The 18,547-nt window shown below is 46.1% G+C and overlaps 1 protein-coding gene across 7 annotated transcripts in view; it reads right to left on the bottom strand.

The window, feature by feature from the left end:
* LOC122622175 (histone-lysine N-methyltransferase 2D) overlaps positions 1-18,547 on the bottom strand; it is a 29,615-nt gene that overhangs the window by 10,110 nt on the left and 958 nt on the right. For 5 of the 7 annotated variants that reach the window (XM_043800421.1, XM_043800415.1, XM_043800422.1 and 2 more), the window contains exons 2-4: positions 17,887-18,080; positions 16,283-17,165; positions 9,509-9,632 (exon numbers count right to left, since the gene is read on the bottom strand). In XM_043800421.1, the coding sequence (XP_043656356.1) occupies positions 9,509-9,632; positions 16,283-17,121 (963 nt within the window). In that variant the 5' untranslated portion in view covers positions 17,122-17,165; positions 17,887-18,080. Of the gene's footprint in view, positions 1-9,508; positions 9,633-16,282; positions 17,166-17,886; positions 18,114-18,547 lie in introns of all 7 variants that reach the window. The other 2 variants (XM_043800416.1, XM_043800418.1) reach the window with 2 other exon arrangements.

Raw genomic sequence — 18,547 nt, 5'->3', positions numbered from 1 at the left:
GACCGACCGAGGAAAAGGAGCAATTGGAGATGGCAATAAAGTGGCCCAAAGTAACCTGACGACGATGGCAACGGCTTGGTATGGTATGAAGTGGTGGGTATTCTGTGAGTTCAAGTGCTGAAATTAAACGAATCATTGGCAAATAAGCGGAGGATAATGAAACGTGAAACGGGAGGCCATCTTTGGGGGTAATTGCTTGATTGCTGTGCAAGATTTAGTGCCCTCACTTCGGTTGCCTTTAAAGTTCGCTGGCACGTAGTGTAAATAGAATCGCAACTTTATCAATTCAATAAGCGAAAATCAATTTATTCATGCTATGAGCACGAACCAAGTTTATTAATTGACCACGCCCCAGCAAGTTGAAATAAATCCATTAGAAGACATCAAACCCATTCCACAATCGCCTGGAATGTCTGGGCTTTTGCTGCTGCTGCCACAAAGGCAACTTCAAGTGCTGTTTTGTTGCAGCTTTGCTTGCCACTTAGTCAAAAGGCAGTCGGCGCCCGCCTTGCCGCAGAAAGCAAACATAATTTCAACTTTTGAAATGCAATAAAACCGCAGCTCATCCCCCTGACGACCCGGGCTCATCCGCTTCTCCACTCTTCGCATAGAGAAAGCAAACAGACAGACAGACAGACGGACAAACAGATAGACAAACAAACAAACAAATGGATGTAGAACATTTTGCAATTGCCAACTGGGTCGTCGTCGTCGTCGTCTGCCACCAGGATGGCCACCATCCAGTGAAATCTGCCCCATGGAAGGATTTCTATCAGCCGTGTCTGGCTGCCTGGCAAATTATGTACACATAATAAAATGGTAAAAACAAAAAATTACGAAAATGCAACTGCAATCAAACGTTGCCTGGCAACCGTAGGATCCCCAACTCAACTCTCTACTTTTTGTTTTTTTTTTGGTTGCTCCCGACGCAGGGAATTCAATGCGAGTTGCAAACATAATATCCAAATTTAATTGGCATTTAATGGAAAAATAATTAAGCAATAGCTGGGATGATGCTGCTTCTGTTGTCGACAGCAGCGGCAACAACGACGAGTGCAACATTGCAACAGAAATATGATAAACGACTAAAAGATTACTCGTTACATGCAATTAATCAATAAACTCCAATATTTTACTCTTAAATGCATATCGGTAAATAAAGAAACTAGCTTTTCTCAGTAGTTCAGTTGTGTTATTAACAACAAATAGCTTATATTATCTAATTAGAAGCCAGTCGAAAGATAATAAAATAGTTGGGGGTCGCTGTAGAGTAAACTCTACTAAATGCAAGCAATTCAATTTAGTTGGTAAGTAACTTGTCTGTTTTATTATACTCATAAAAAGATTACACGGTTAGATAATAACTTGTATGTTTAAGTACTCATTAATATGAATAATGCAGTAGGCAGTTTGCAGTGTTGCCTTTATTTGCTTTTTAAAAATCGCAACGAAAATAGTTTATCTAGGAAAGTAATTTATCATGCCTAATGAAAGATCATGCCATTTAAGGTCCTCAATATCCGATGGCACACAACATTTATCTCCATCTCTCTTGACCTGTCACTGAAATGTCGTCGAGAAGCCCTAATTCATTTTGGCCATCATTACGGCGCCCTTTTCTTGGCAACTGTGCCGCAAAGCCGAGCATATCCCATTGGCCCCAGCATAATGGCCACCAAAATGGTTATTAGCAGGAGCAGCACCAAATCCAGCCAAGCGTTGAGGCGACGCGTTGACACTCCACTCCGCTTCACTCCATCCGCTTCACTCCATCCTCTTCATTCACTCCACTCCATCCTCTCCATTCACTCCTCTCCATTCACTCCACTCCACTCCACTCCGCTTCACTCCAGCAATTGACAAAGCGTGCGGCTAATGAATACAGGGCATTACATACATGAGCGGAGCCATAGGGATACATAATTGAAAATACGTATACGCTGCGCACACAGATAGATATGCTGCATATGTATATGCTTGCATTATTTACACAAACCGAAAAGTGTCCAATCCATATCCGTGCGGGGAAACATGCATTTTACATTTTTGACGTATTAACTGGGCTTATACCGCGCTGCGCAGCAATACGGGGGGCGTGTGTGCGACACGCAACAAAATGCCAAACGAAAATGCCAGCGAAATACCAACAAACATTGCACTTTTGCATGCATAATTGTGAAAATTAAAACGAACCGTGTGTGTGTATGTGTGTGCCAGACAGCCGAAGCGATTTGGGGCGGTTCCAGGTGGTCAGGTGGCTATACCAGGGTGGTTTTGGCCCAGTGGGTGTCGTTGTGTCCAGCAAGAGCCAGCTTGGCTTGGCTTGGCTTGGCCAATATGCAAACGAGCTGGGCGAGACTTATGCTGGCGGCGGCCAAGTAGGAGACGCCACTGGAGGAGGAGGCGAAGGGCATGGTGCAGGTGCAGGTGCGAAGCATGCACAGGTGCAACGTTGGTGTTGGTTTTCATTAACGTCATAATGACTGTCGAGCGGCAGCCGGCCGACAGCTTTAATCCTTTGTGTGGGGGTGGCTCTGTCTCGGCCTGTCCGATACCATACCATACCATGCTCGGCCAGCTCTCGGGAATCCCAGCTCGGACATGGACATGGACATGGCCATGACGACGACGACGGCTACGGACCTCCTTCGGGCAATTGTGCGCGCACTCACAACAGGAACTTGCGGCGCTGCCGGATATGAGTAATCGCTCAGTCACGTCGCCTGTGCCCGGGCGCCACTGCAACACTGCAAAAATCCTGCAGGACTGCAGCAAGATTTTCCTGTCAGCCCCGAAGCCCCTACTCCATCCCAACTCAACCCAATCCCATGCCATCCCATTCCCGCAGGACAACTACAACCGTGGGCAGTGCATGACGTAACCCACAACGGAAATCGCTCAACGGTCGCCGGGCGCGCGTGCAATTCTCTGGTTAATGCTCGATTCTCTGGTAAGTTTCTGGGAATGGGATGGCTGGCTGGTTCCACTGGCCAGGGAAAATGGTTGGGCGAACGGACGGAGAGCCAGCAGGATGCACATTTAAACTAAATTGAAAAGCAGAAACCTTGCCAGTGCACAGAAAATGTATAAATTTCACTGCATCACGTTGGCAGGACTCGTTTAAAGCGGAAATTAAATCAAATCCAGGCGACACGGCACTTAAGTGCGCGCGAAACACAAATTTAAACAGTATACAACTGCAGTTTTACCTTTAAAGTGAATGCTTTTGAGGATTCCTGGCAGAAAGTAGGTAACTCTACTTATGAACGTCTCTTTACGGCTAACAAGGTACGTAGTGCTCAGCACAATTTGAGAAAGAATCAAAGAATTATTTGAGTATTTTCCCTATAGAATTTTAGTCTAGCACTCAATCTGCTGATATCCTTTTTCGGGCCAGTTAAAGGATTAAACTGGCAACTCAATTTACTCCGCTCGTGAGATGGACGACAACTTTGCCCCAAACCAGACGTGCCTCGTTCAATTGCTGTGGTCCACAAACTTTTTGCCAGTCCACCTGGCCGGGCACCTGGATGTATCTGCACTGCACTTCAGCTGGCTCGGTGAACCACTCTTCGGCGGTGCAGTGAAGCAAAGCTCTCGACCCGTCTGCCTGCCATCGCCGCCTGGGTTCCTGGATCCTGTTGCAAGTGGGGAATCGCCCGTGCTGGCAATGCCACGCTGTCTGCTCACGGCGCGTACAACATTTAATTTGGACTAATGAAGTTTCTATAAAAACGCCAAACGGGCCAAGGGAGAGAAGCGGCTACGACTGGAATTCAATTTTTGCCACCAAAACTGCTAAAATGCCCAGACAGACAACCAGCAGTGGGATGAAGCAAAAGTCGAAGTCGCCATCGCCATCGCCGTCGCCGTCAAGACAAGTCAAGTCTTCCTGCTCACATTCAAGTGACGTGCAAATTACCCCCGAAAACGAAAAACAACAGAGCGAATTGCGGATGAAGATGCGGCTCGAATCGTTGGGTACAAACAGCCCCATTCCACACCACACCACACCAACCCATCCCATTCCATGGCATCGCATCCCATCCCATCCTACCTGCCACCTGCCGCCTAATTGTTTTAGTTGTTGTTCCATGAATATGCTAAGTTGTCTGCTACAGTTTGCCCTCGCACACTGTACGGCGTATCCGTGTCCGTGGCCTCGCTTCGCAAATGTTTATAAATGCAAATTGGCCGAAAAGTGCAGCGGCAGTTGTCGAGAATCAAGTGGAGGAGCAGGCGGCGCACGAGGAGCAGGAGGATCAGGAGGCGGAGGCGGAGGCGGAGGTGGATAGGTGGATTGCTCCGAATGACGGACGTGCTTGGTTGCATTTCTCGTGTGCGTCAGAAGCAGGCGAGAACTGGAAACGCTCGTCGCATTGAAGGGGTTTCAGGGTTTGAGGAACATGCCCCGAGTCCGGGGATAGCCCTGAATGAGTGAGTGACACCCCAACAATGCGCCGCCATAGTCGCTCACTTTCGATTTCTGGCCCTGACACCGCGCTACGTCATATAGCACCATATAGCACACAGAGTACCATAAGGCACATATAGTACCATATAGCACACAGAGTACCATAAGGCACATATAGTACCATATAGCACACAGAGTACCATAAGGCACATATAGTACCATATAGCACATACAGTACCATATAGTGCCTATAGCTCATATCGTGTATATTGTATATATACAAGACAGCCCGGAGCTGCCGCGGATTGCCGATGATTGGCGGCAGGCAACCTTCACGCACATTCAGCTCAAGTCAGCTGGGCGTAATCAAGTCAGCAGTCAAACTCAAACTCGGGCGGGTATGTAAACTTGGTAGGCAGTTAAGGGATTGCAACGCAACGTAATCTTTGGAATAATTAAAATGGAGGTTAGACGTTGACCCATTAAACCAGCTAAGTAGAAACAAAACGATATCAAAATGGGAAGTTAGTTATTTGGTGGAAATGAGACATCCAAAATTATACTTTTTATAGAACAATTAATCGTGGCAATGACTTTTAAGCAGTGATGCATAACTCTATAGTCACTTACAGTTGCTAAAATATGTTTTTTGTGTTTTACTACAAAAGCTTGTCTTTATGAAAAGTTTAAGTGAGCGAGGCAGTCACGAAAAAGGTCAATAAACATTTCCAAAGTGGCCCCTGAATGGAATATTTTGTGCATGCGCCTCTGACATTCTGAGTGCGTGTGTTTGTGTATCGTAAACCACAGCAGCAGCAGCAGCAACGGCAACGACAACGACAACAATTAATATTGCCTTTATTTTTATTGTAAGCTGTAAATTTAAACAACGAAATGAAGCAACAACGTTGCTGCTGACATCGTTCGGCGCTGACCTTCTCAAGTTTGTTTGTTTGCCTTGTTGGCGCTGCTTTTCAGCCTCAGCCTCAGCTTTTTGATTTGCTTTTGCTTTTAGCTTGTGCTTAATGCTTTTGCTTTGCTGTTGCCTTTGCTTTGCTGTTGCTTTTTGCCTTTTGCTGCATGCGAGCGAATGGAAAACAAACGACGAACTGGGTCCAACGTTTTATTTGTTTGCTCAAGTTGCCTGGGACCTGCCCTTGTGGCCCCTTTGCTTGAGAATGAAAATTTGCTGCGTGCAATGCTCTCGAAATGGAAATCCATTGGGGACGCCGCCTTGTGGAAAATCAATTTCAATTGTCTCGCACTTATCGAACAAAAATTGAAAAATGACCGAGCGTTATGGCAGAGTATATGTACATATGTATGTACGTACGTACGAATCGGGTTGAACGATTTTGCTTTGTTTTCGGTTTTTCATTTGCACTTAGCAATTGAAAATTTCAATTGTAAATAATTGTTTAATTATCGACAATTGCAGCTGACTGACTGAGAACCGCTCCACTCAGTCGACAGACAACAAAGCGTTCGTTTAGCCAGCCTGCGTCATATTAAAGCAGCCCACCACCACCCACCACCCCCTTGATTTTCCACCGCCCACCGACACCCATGCACCCATTTAAAGGCCATAAACCGAAATCTGAGTCATGGACTGCGGTTGTGAAGAAATATGTGTGCATGGTTTTATATATTTATATGGCATAATTAAAGACCCGCAGCCGAATGCCGAATTACCATGCGTATTCACTCGATGCGTATGTCTAATTAACCACACGGCGTATACGCAATCTATATTACGTACACGCCGTGTTGGCGCTGGGCCTACAAGCCCATTATGTACATAAATTATACATCAATCAGTATATGGCAGGCCTAATCGGATTGCATTTGCTATTTGCTACCCTCGACAGCATTTCTTTTCCTCCTCTTGCTCGCCCCATTAGATGGTATCGGATGTCTGGAATTTTGGCCAACTATACAGACATGAAAGTGCACTGAGAAAATGTACAACTCAATAAATTGGTTTAATAAATCCATTTGGGTTTGAAAACAACTCAAATTCAGTCATGAAGTGTTCATGGTACTTTGCAGTGTGTCTTGGGCAATCTCAGTCGAGGTACTCAAAACTAGTTATGTCTGCAACTGCAATTGTCTGCCGGCCGACAGCTTCTCTGCTCCACTTAGCATTATTTTTCAGCTCCAACTTTCCAATCGGAGCCACTAAAACACTCAAGAGTTTGTCCGTCGGTTGCCCCGACCCAACTCACTTCCTCACTTCCCTCACCACCAAATTCCTCGATTTCATGAATATACCAAGACGACATCATAATTTGCAGGCCCAACCTCGAGCGCATGACAAGTTGCGCCTGCCAGGCGATGCGATGGCCATGTTCAATCCAAACTTCAACTCCGACTCCAATGAGTGACAGCCGCTTTGTCTAGCTCTGGCCAAGACTTTCACCGCCAGCGCCAAAATGGAAAGGTGGGCCAACCGAAAGCAATGAAATGAAAAGAAATCCCTAACCTACCACACCTCAAAACTCACAACTCACACATCTCACATTTGGGAAGAAAGGCAGTTAAGGCAGTTAAGGCGACGGCATAAAATGGTCGTAATCAAAACAAATCAGCGAACGTAGTCTTCATCATGCTGGGCCATCAATCATGGCCCAAAATGAAACGCGATGGCTGAGTTCAGTTGAGTTGAGCTGAGCTGAGCTGAGTTGAATGTGCCAAACGCGTCGCAGACAAGACACACAAATGAAGAAATCCAAAACAGTTACCTCTAAATATATACCTCCATATATGTATGTATGTATGTACATATGTATGAATATCCCCAAGCCCAAAAGTTATGGCCAACACAGCACACACACAGAGTCATCGACTTGTGGTCAGAAAATGTGGGAATGGCCAAGAGAAAGGGACGGCAGGAGGAAGGGGGGAAAGAGGAAAAGAGTGGGGACTATCGGTGGCACAATGAAGTGTTTAGTAAACAAATTGCGGTTGCCTTTTGATAATACGCAGCTCAGCTTAGCACTCAAATGGAAGCTGTGAGGAGCTCATTGTGGTGCGAGCTAAACGATGCACAGCCAAGTGGGCGTGGCCCTGGGGGGAGGGGGCGGGGAGCATGGTGCGGAGTGGGTGGCTGGGATGAGCCAAGTTATAAGTGCATTGCACCGAAATATCGATTGACGGAGCAGCTGGAGCAGCAGCAGCACCACCAACAAAAGACGACAATCAACGCTGGCGGGTTCAGACATTCAACCTAAAATGCGTGTGGAGTGCACTGAGATTAAATTGAACCATCGAAATGCTTAATTAAGGTGAAAGTACCTAATTGGTGTTATTCATACGAAAATTAATAAAAAGTGGAGCAAGCTTTTCTAAACTTGAAGAAAAATCATTAAGTAAAAAACAAACATTTTTCTTACATCAATTCCATGATAATTAATCACCCAAAATGTCTGTTGAATAAATATTAGGCCTTTTTTTCACATTCTCGTCTGAGGTGGAACCAGATTTATAAATAGCATTCTGCGCACCTATAATTTATGGGTCACTAAAAGCTTTTTTGGGACCCCTAATCATAAATTTACAAGCATATCAAGAAAAAGCTTTTAAAACGAATGACATTCTATAGTAGGCCTCTAATCAAATATTCCGTGGTGCTCCAAACTAAGCCAACTCATTTAGCAAAGTTAGAACTAATTGTTTCAGTTTTTGATCACACATTTATTTATTCGACGCTAGAAATTCCATTGTGATAAATTCTTTAAAGTCGGGTCACCTTTTTCGCACCGTGCACTGCTCAAAAGTTTGTTGGATCATATTAAAAGGACATTGAATGTGCGCGGGTGGCATGCTTGATAGCCGAAAGCTGGCGGAGAAGGGGCTCCAGTTCCGTCCGTCGGTCGGTCGGTTGGTTGGTTGGTCGGTTGGGTGGGTGGGGCGTTGGCGTTGGCGCTTGACGGCGGCATCAACGTCACGCAAAAAACCAAAGGGAAACCATAAACTCAAATTAATGACCCCAGCAGGGGGAGCAGGGAACCCGGCGAGTATTACGAGGGAAGAGGGGATGGGGGATGGGGGGCGAGTCGGAGACAACGGACAAATGCTGAAAGGCGAGACAGAAGCCAATAAGACCAGCAAGAACAACAATGCTGCAGCGGACCAAAGATAATAATAACAAAAACAACAACAGAAACAGCAGCATTACCAAGACCAAGACGGGGGGGAAAAAAGGCCAAAAGAAGTTCAGTTCTGGGCGTGATTTACCGTTAACAGTTTCTTGTGTTACTGTTGAAAATTAATCTCATTGCAGGCGATTTCACTGCGATTTTCAATGCAGTGCGCCATAGCGAGCGTGGCCGAAAAGCATATAGATGGTGGTTATATAGATATATAGATATATACAAATTGGAGCTGCTCCAGAGCAAAAGCGGCAGATGGTCATGGAGAATCGGTTGCTTCAGTTGGCTCACTTGGCTCAGTTGGCTCCGTGATTATGCAGTCGACGTCGCTGCCATCGTCGTCGTCTCCGTCGTCGTCACAGTCGATTTGTTGTCAAACTGGTTTTACAAATATTTTGCGTTAATCTGGAAGCCCCAGCGCAGCGATGAGGAGGTTAGGCCATATAAGCAGGGGCGCAGCAGCAGCACAAGCACCACCACAAGCAGTTACATTGCAGTCGAGTAAAGCTCAGTGAAAGTCGACAGTCAGTCGTCGTCGTCGTCGTCGTCGTCGTTCCCCCCAAAAACCCACCATTCTCCTCCCCCCCTTTTGCCAACCAGTTAGCTGGCAGCACATTCAATTAGATTTAGTATAGGCCAGTATATATAGCTATACCCCATAGACTTGGCTTGGCGTTGGCTTCCCCCGTTCGCTGGAGCAGAGCTCATTCATGGCGCGGTATTTACAGCCAATTATGAGACAAACAAGTCCAGCTCGCAGCGTGTCAGAACCAATAAATATGGCCCACGATGGCTAATTATGACCACGAAAAAGATATAGCTGAATGGAGTTAAAAGGAAGAGTTGTTTCAAGAGGTTCCCTAATAGATCTTGTAACCTACTTTCTTCTTAGTTTCCCAACTTATATTCATTATCCAGCACAATTAGCACCTGCTTGACTTACCTGGGCATTGAAGTCGAATAGGAATTCCGGGCGCAGCGGACACGGCAGGCCGCACTTGCAGGTACCCTGTGTGAGCAGATAGTCCTTGATCTGGAACTGCGTGCGCAGCGTTTTGCCCGAGGGGCTGGAAAATGCAAAGAAAGGGTTGTGGTTGGGTTAAAGTGATAAATGCATTAGTGGATGGGCGTGATTAATTAAGTGACGGCAACCAGTCTTGGCCGTTATTCACCCAGCTAACAGCTAAACGCACAATTTGTTTTATGGAAATTATGCAATTAGCGAAGGCCACTGCTTTTGAGCAGCCAGACACCCACAAACCCACTCACTCTCTCACTTACTCAGTAACTACGAGCATAGCAGACTATCCCAATATCCCGGGGGCAATTAGCCGCAGTTAAGTGACCGACTACAGAGGCCAATGGATAGTGGATAGTGAATAGTGAATACTGAATAGTGGCTAATGGTCGAGTGCTTGATTAACAGCTCGTTGCCGTAATGCTCATTAGCATGACAATGTAAAGTGATTTGCGCATAAATTTGTTTCAATCGCGGAAACTTGTTTATATTTGTTATTTGCGTTATAAAGTTATTTGCGACCCTTTGGCGGGGTTTGCAGGGAAACTGCGTTTTTGATACAGTTGACATTCCTGAAGGGTTTCAGATTCAGGTTCAGCATCTGCGACTGGCATTCTCGGGCTGATAGCCGTTGTCTTGAGAAAATGCGCAACAGAAATGCGACAAAAAAAAACAAAAGGGGGAAACTCCACAGCTGCGTGGACGAACAAAGGCGATCTCATACATATGCACATATTTAGCGAACCAAAAAACGCGCCTATGCGCCATAAAATTATGAAAAGGCAGCTACAAAACCAAAAAAATTGATTTAAATTTCGGTCATTTAATGCCTAAAAAGGAAAGAATGAGAGCCCGAGCCCGGTGAATCCAGTTTTTAATAATGCCAAGCCCCTTTTGCGGATTGGAATGGGCGCTTTTCCCTTTGCAAACTCAAGTTAACCCTTTCAAAAACCCGCTGCTTACCGTCGTCCCTCCCCCCCCTACCTCCCTCCAATCAGGCCACGCATGACCGCAAATCTGCCGACATAAATGCGTTGTCGCATGAGCTGGGGGTTACTTCGATTTAAGTGTGTGTGTATAAAAAACCGCACACACTCGTAGCTCGCACCGTACGCAAAATAAAGAACGCAAAAATCAGAATAAAAAACGTAGCTGCTTATTAATTGTAAAGTGTGAGCACGTTGAAGGAATCAAGGGCGCTCATGATGACGCCGTCCAAGGAAAGCGGTAGCTGGCACTGAATCTGAATCTGAATCAGAATCTGAACCTGAATCAGAATCTGAGGCACTCGAACTCGGGGGACTGATGCCAGGGCTCAAGTTCACCGCCGCTCCTCACTTCCTCTGACCCTGAAGTTCGGTGCAGGTCAACACGGAGAGAAAATATATTATATTTGAAAATAAAAATCAAATCCAGTACAGATAAATTATGAAAAGGTTTATCTGAAACAACTAAAAACTATGAAAAGTTTACTAGAAATATTAAGACTTGATAATCTTTCTATCCCGACAAAACTCTCCACTAATTATAGATATATCATATATAAAAGAAGACTTTTCTCAACGTGTTGCTGTTTCAAGCCGTATGGGAAATCTGAATAATGCATGAAGTGTGAAAGCGGCAAGGGCATTAAATGAAACGACGACGACAGCAACAGGAGCTGTGAACTGTGAGCTGTTAGCTCCGAGCTCGGAGTTCGGAGTTCGGGGAGCAGGGAGGTGGTAGCTGGAGGAGCAGAGGAGAAGAACACCAGAACACCAGAACAGCAGGGACAACAATATAATTGAGCGACAGCAACATACAACAGCAGCAGCAACAGCATCGAGAATCGTGTTACGGGTTAAACGAGTATGCGAATTGTCAATTGAGTAGCCCTTTTAGCTGGCCAAACAGGAGATGCCTCCGCGTCTCATCCCATCCCAACCCATCGCATCTCATCCCATCTCATCGCATATCATCCGAGTCCCAGTTCCCAGTTGCCCAGTTCCCAGTTGCAAGTCGCAGCGTCATCAGCAGCACCATCATCAATGGGGAAAAATGAACGAAAAAAGGAAGGGGGAAAAAGGAAACTGGTTCTGGTTTGTTTTATTAATTATTTTTAACTACTTACGAGGGCCACAGAGCTTTATGAGCAACTGAGCCACGTTCGAGATTGGAAAAATCGATGGCAAGTCGATTGCCAGACATCACGAAGGACACTGCGAACGAGACAGGGATAGAGAATCATCAACGCCAAAAGCTTATGGCTCAATTTGTATGCAGCTGGCGTGGCAAGGGGCTTAAGAGCCCACCGCTTGCCACTTACAACCGCCTTTGAGGCAGTTCAGCCAGTTGTGGCAGTTGTGGCAGCAGGGCAAACACGCAGCAGGAATCGTGCACGCGGAGAAATTAATACGATTCAGAGGGCAGTTAAAGACAGATCGTTGCAGCACACGTGATTACAATCCCTTTTGAGCCCAATTAATGCCATCAACATTGTGGGAAGTGGGCATTGCTTTAGTCAGCCCAAAACTCGGGGAGATGCAGGTTGATGTTTAAACAGTAACTTAGTAATATGTACTCCACTTTAAATCATACTTTTATCATAGGTTATAGAACATAATATCTACCTATAAACTTTGATCTAACAAAAGCGTTGTATGAGCTTGAAAGGCATCACTATTTTTAACCACATTTTATATTTTCTTAAAAAACGATTTTCTCAATGCAGCTACCATTAGTGTACACTTGAAATCGATTTGAAAGGCTGCGGGCAATAAAGTGCCGATTTTATTCTCTCTGTGACAGACGAAGGAGTCGGCAACTCATTAAAATTGTTTTTTACCTCGTACTTTTATTTGTGTGGCATTTGCACAAAATGCGCTAATAACGTGAGTGGTGCTGCAGTAACTCCCTGCCTCACAATTACTTCCAATTTGCGCCAGTTTAGGGTGGATTTGGCGCTTTGTGGCCGCATGAAAGGCGTTGGGCTAACGAGTTAAAATAATTTAATAAATTATAAACACACAAAACGCCAAGTGCCAAAGAGTTTGCCGTCGAGTGGCCATCGCCCATCAGCCATCCATCCATCCATCCATCCGCTGGAAACCATGAAACCATCAACCATCGTCTCATCGTCTTGCTATAACTTCATAGCCGCGCTGTGTGTGTGAGAAAAGGTGAAAAAGCTTTACGCCCCTGTGACCTTGAGTGCAAAGAGTTGAGAGTGCAGACAGCTGAGACTGCAAATGGGATTGGGATTGGGATGGGGGACTGGACTGGGTGTTGGCCTCCAGCAGAGACTGAGCCTATTACTAAATTAATAATCCCGAGCAGCGCAAACACAGCGCAAACAGCCACAGCAACAGCAAACGTGGCCCAAAGGCAGTGGGCCAGCTACGCCGTGGCGCATGAAACTGTAAAAAATTATCGCACAAAGCCAGCCAGACGGAGTCCAATGCCCGAGGAGGGGACTCCACAGGCGAGGGACAGGCAGGACAGGACTTTATCCGCTGTCCTTGTGCCGTCATGTCCTTGACAACGCGCACAGAAAAGCGAGGAGCGAACAGCCAACAGCTCACAGCCCACGAAGCGGACAAATGCGGCCAATCGCAAAATGAATCATGCCCACGCAAAAAAAATATGATCCCAAAGGTTGCTTATATATATATATATATTCCAGCCCTTACATCAAGGCAACTTATTTGATATGCTTTATTATACGTTTAAAATCAATTCACTAAAGACTTCACAAATTAAGTGGTTTAGCTTACGAAAGATACTTTAATGCTATATCATTACTTATAGAATGAACTGCTATCCGGCCAAATTATATCTTCCGTTTAATGAGAAACTCTGACTCGCCATTAGTGACCAACTCCCATGAGTCAAGCGAGTCAGTTTGGGGCGAAACTTTCCGGGGTTTTCCCACGATATCAGGCAACGACAAATTCGCATGGTGGGCGTTGACCAAAGTCAACAAGTCAGGGAAAACAGTGAGGACAGAGACGACAGAGTGAGCTAAGCTGGCGGATTCGCAACAAATGCCTAAATGTGAGTAAAATAAACACATTTCAAAGGTCTGTTCGTCTTTTTATCTGTCTGCCACTCCGGCTGAATGACTGCCTGACTGCGATGACTGCCTGACTGGGCTAACTGCCCGACTGGGCTAACTGACAATGGAGCGGAGCGCGCAGTTGGCCTGGCCTAGACAAACAGTGAGGAGGCAGGAGACCAACTGCTGATGCAACCTACGCGGCCGCTGAAAGGTTCATCCCGTGGCAGGAGGGCATGAAGAGCAGGCCTCGTGGCGGCAGGGTGCACATACATACACATACATGCACACCGACGTATGCATGTGCATGGGATAGGAAAATTGAAAACTGCTTGAATTGCGCTGGCCAAAAAGTATTCCGCATTCTTTAGCAGTTATTCAGGCTGGCGGGGCGCTTCGGCCCGCTTTCCCTCGCCTCTTGCCTCTTGCCTCTTTTCCATTCCATTCGATTCGATTCGATCGCTGGCTGGCTGGCTGGATCTCCAGCTGCCGTTTTGGATTTATGATTTATGCGCTCGTTGCCGCACAGTGGGCGTTCTGCCTGCCACTTCCACTTCAATTGCGCCCAGGACTACAACTACAACTTCGTTTGACTCTCTGACCCGGTCACAGTTTTAATGCCGCCCTCCGCTGATGTCACGTTGCGCCAAAAGCCATTTAGCACTTGTGCAAACAACAACAGCACGGCAGCAAGATTTAAATGCTTGCGCAACAATTATTGATTTGGTACACAATTTGTGCAACATTCCTTCCGAGAAACAGCCAAAACGAAGCCAACGAGCGAACCACTCGCGGCACAGACGGCAGCCAAACAACAAGGGGTATTCATAGAGTCAGAGGTGCTGGTTTCGCTAACTTGGGGGTCTGCACCTATATAGGAAATGGTATCTTTGCCATTATTATTAGAGCATTTCAGAGTGGACTTCTTATATAACATCATCGTAATTTTTCCCTTATTTGATTAGTTTATATATACTGCCATTGTGTGTGACCGGTTTTACTACAATGAAGGGAGTATCTACTTTACCCCTTTTTTAAGGTACTTAGAGATCACATATTTTTTGCGAGTTTCAGCAACTTTTGTCACCCAAATTACGGAAAACACCGCTGACAAACCGAAGGTTTAACTGGCTTACGGAAACACGAAAAAGAATGCTCAACTCGAAAATTTGCAAAGGGGGCCATGGCGACCATCCATCCGCTTGGGCAAACAGCAAATAGCAACCAGTACCCAGCAACACGCAACGTGGAAATGAGCAGCAGCTGCTGCTGTAGTTGCTCCTGCTGTAGTTGCTTTAGTTGGTCTAGTTGATTCTGCTGGTGGTGGACAATGACAGCGCTTGACACACGATGTCGTGTCGTCGCCGGGCACAAGTAAATACCAGTGGGCAAAGGACGATGGCGAGGACGTGAACGTGGCAGCTAGCGGTGCTCTCAAAGCGTGTCCTGGAAGGGTAATGGCCCAGAGAGTGACTGACTGCCTGACTGACTGCCTGACTGGATGGCTGGCTGGTCGTGGTTGAGTGAAATGTGACATTGCCAGTAAATGGACTGCGTCGGATAAGCTGCAACTTCTTGACGCCCCAAAACCTACAAGCAACGTGAGTCGAGTGCCAAGGCTCAATACTCATAATCATGCCTGTCATAATGAGAATCTCGGCTCGGGGCTCGAAAAACAAACAACATGCCCCCTGGTAGCTTTCAATCTGCCAATTGAGCGAGGCATTCAGCATTTGGCACTCGCATTCGCAACCATAATCCGTACAAGTGGTTCGAAAAGCAGTATCCCAGAGCCACAGAGCCAAAGAGCCATTCAACCAGCCAGCCAGGCAACCAGGCAACCCTTTTTCTGGGCAAATGAGCCCCGGGCAACAGCTGCGAGGGAAACTATCCCAACGAGACGAGTCAAGCGCTCAGAAGTGCCAGCCACTTATAAAATCAACAATTACCCAACATCGGCAACAGCCACAAACTCGCAAACAGTTTGCACAGAGCCCAAAAACAAAAACAAAAAAAAAACGAAACCCAAGAAGAAATACTGTAGTACTGAGACAGAGCCCCCCGTTTCATTTTTTTTTTGGCCCTGGGGGCGATTGGACAGGCAGAACAATTACAAGTACCCGGGCAAGCAGATATATCCACATACTCGATGCTTTTCAGCATATCTGAGCAAACATTTTATTTGCGTTTGTAATTATGTGTGCTTGATGATAACTCGCAGATAATGCCAGGTAAATATTTACCCTCGTAGTCCGTTGATGGTTGCTAGTTGTTGATGTTGTGCTGTTTTGCTGTTGTGCCTGGTTGCAAAAACATTTCTGACACGACTACTGCAACCCCCCAGACGCCCACTAAACAACATGGGCTCCCCTCTATAAGCCCCCCTGTAACCCCCATGGACAGTGGCATTTCCTGTAGCGCGAGGGGATCGCTGAACATTTTTATGGCTTCTCGAATGCGTTTGCGTTAGCGTTCGCCAGACAATAACCAGATTGACTTTTAGCCCGGGCAGCCAAACGTGCTGTAAATGTCATGTCCGTACAACAACACAGAGCGCAAGCCCGAGCTTGCCCCCGCCAAAAGAATGCCCCACCGGGAGATATCCTGTGGCCACAGAAGTGCCCAAGTGCCCAGATGTACTCTACCCCCGCGGACTGACTACTCACCTGATATAGGCCACCTCATTGTTGTTGGTCAAGCGACGCCAGCCGGGGGCCAAATTTCCATTGTAGCTAGTGGCCGTCTTCCTGTTGATGTGATGGCCATTGCTACTGGCATTGTTGGCTTTGGCAACATTCTTGGCATAGAGCTGATTGTTCTGACTCATTTGACGCGCCGTATTTGCTGTTGTTGTGGACATGCAATGCGTTGCCCCAGTAGCAGCAGTTGCAGCAGCAACAGTTGCTGCCGTTACTCCCGTTGTTGCCGCTGACTTTATTGGCAACTTTATTTGCGCCTGGCGCTGTTTGGTTTGTTGCTGTTGTTGCTGCTGCTGTTGTTGCTGCTGCTGATGTTGTTGCTGTTGCAGAAGGAGTTGCGGGTTGCTGGTGGGGCAGACAAATATGTGCTGCTGACTGTTTCGCTGCTGTGGTTGCTGCTGCTGCAGATGCAGATTGGCCACTTGCATCATGTTGCCGTTGCCGTTGCCGTTTACCAAGCCAGCTGGTAATATCTGTTGCTGTTGCTGCTGTTGGTGTTGCTGCTGCTGCTGGAGATGTTGCTGCTGTTGCACCGCTGCACTTGTAACGACCCGCGATACAAATTTCGTCTGTTGCTGCTGGAAAAACTGATGATGTTGCTGCTGCAAAGGCAACATTTGCTGCTGCTGCTGTTGCTTGAACATATTGATCTGTTGATGCTGCTGCTGTTGCTGCTGCTGCTGGTGCTGGTGATGTTGCTGCTGATGGTGCATCCCGCTGACCACCGTCTCAGCACTCCCAGCTATGTTCAGCTTGTGCTGGTGCTGATGTTGCTGCTGTTGCTGGCCAGCAGATGCGGCGGCCATGGCGATAACAGCAGCCGTTCAGGAGCTCCTTCGCGATTCAGAGCCTGCAAAGAAATCAAGGGAATTCCCGGATTAGTCACAGACAAGAATATGGATTCAGAGATTAAATATGTATAGTGAATTTTATTCAAATCAGAATTATAGTGACTATATGTTCCTATGCATACTTCACATTCATGTAAAGGCATTAATTGAAGGTTGGCTTTCAATTGTATAGGCAACCTTTTAATATTTGAGATCTCCATTCTCTTTGGCATGATGATGAATATATTAGAATAAAAGACCTTTGCAGATTGGCAGATAGCATGGAAAGCCTAATTATAACTCCGCATTCAATCAATTAACCTATTGTTATTTTCAGTGGAGGTCTTCTTGTCTTTGTCTCGGGGTTTTTGGTTGACTCATGGTTCCCGCACTTTAATCGAAGTGGAATTGCGTTGCCTTGCGCTGCGTTGCGTTGCTGCCTTTGTTTTGCTCCACAAGTTGACCACTTACAAAAGTAGCTGAATTGAGGGGCCAATCAGGGTTTATGCGCTGCGCGTGTAACGAACATGGAAGTGGCCTAAATCTGGTTTATGCGCCATCTCACGCACAGGTCACCGCAACGCGGCAGGAAGGGGAAAAAACCACAAGGTTGTAAAGCCAAAGTCGCACTTAAATAGATACTGCTAACTGGGCGATCGTATAAACGACAAATCGTAGGCCGCACCTTTTGTTATTTATGCGTTGTTAAGTTTTGTGCCCCTTATTCTGTTATTCGCTCACCTTTTAGCTTGCTTTTCGCTTTGCTCATTTGCCAGCATATTAAATTAATTTTGAGTTATTGTGTAAACGAGACGCGGCCATGTCATGTTCATGTTTTTTTATGGTTTCTTTTCCTTTCTTTTTTTTTAAACACTTAATTTCACTTTTTTTTTGCAATGATATTATTTTGTATGCCACTCTGCTTCCTTTTTTAGCTGTAATAATGCGACAACGACGTTTGCGTTTAGCTGCGTATTGTGGTGTTTGTACACGCGTAGAAAAACAGATGTATGTTTCAATTTACTTATATATTTCTATTATTTTAATTCATTTACGTGTCATCAAATGTGACTGAAGAAAGGTGCCCTTTATCAAGGTAACGTGATGCTACGGCCATAAAAAGGTGCAAACATTAGCCATTAAACGTTTAATAGCGTTTGTTTTGATTATTTCTTTGGGTGTACAATCTGCTCATGACTTCATTTGGAATTCAGAAAACGAACGTCAGCAGTGGCAAACGTCGAGTGAAAAGTGGAGAGCAGAGAGCGCAGAGCGCGTAAAAGTAGGTGAATGGAGCATGAAGTGAAGACACCAAAAGCAAAAGCAACGAGCGCGTAGAGAGAGCGCGCGAGGGGGAGGCATCACCCACACCACCTCCCTTTCCCTCTCTCTCCTTCTCTCT

Source organism: Drosophila teissieri, chromosome 3R (genome assembly GCF_016746235.2).
Source record: "Drosophila teissieri strain GT53w chromosome 3R, Prin_Dtei_1.1, whole genome shotgun sequence".
Taxonomy (NCBI): domain Eukaryota; kingdom Metazoa; phylum Arthropoda; class Insecta; order Diptera; family Drosophilidae; genus Drosophila; species Drosophila teissieri.
The sequence above is the reverse complement of the archived record's forward strand: the minus strand, read 5'-3'. Positions and strand labels throughout refer to the sequence as shown.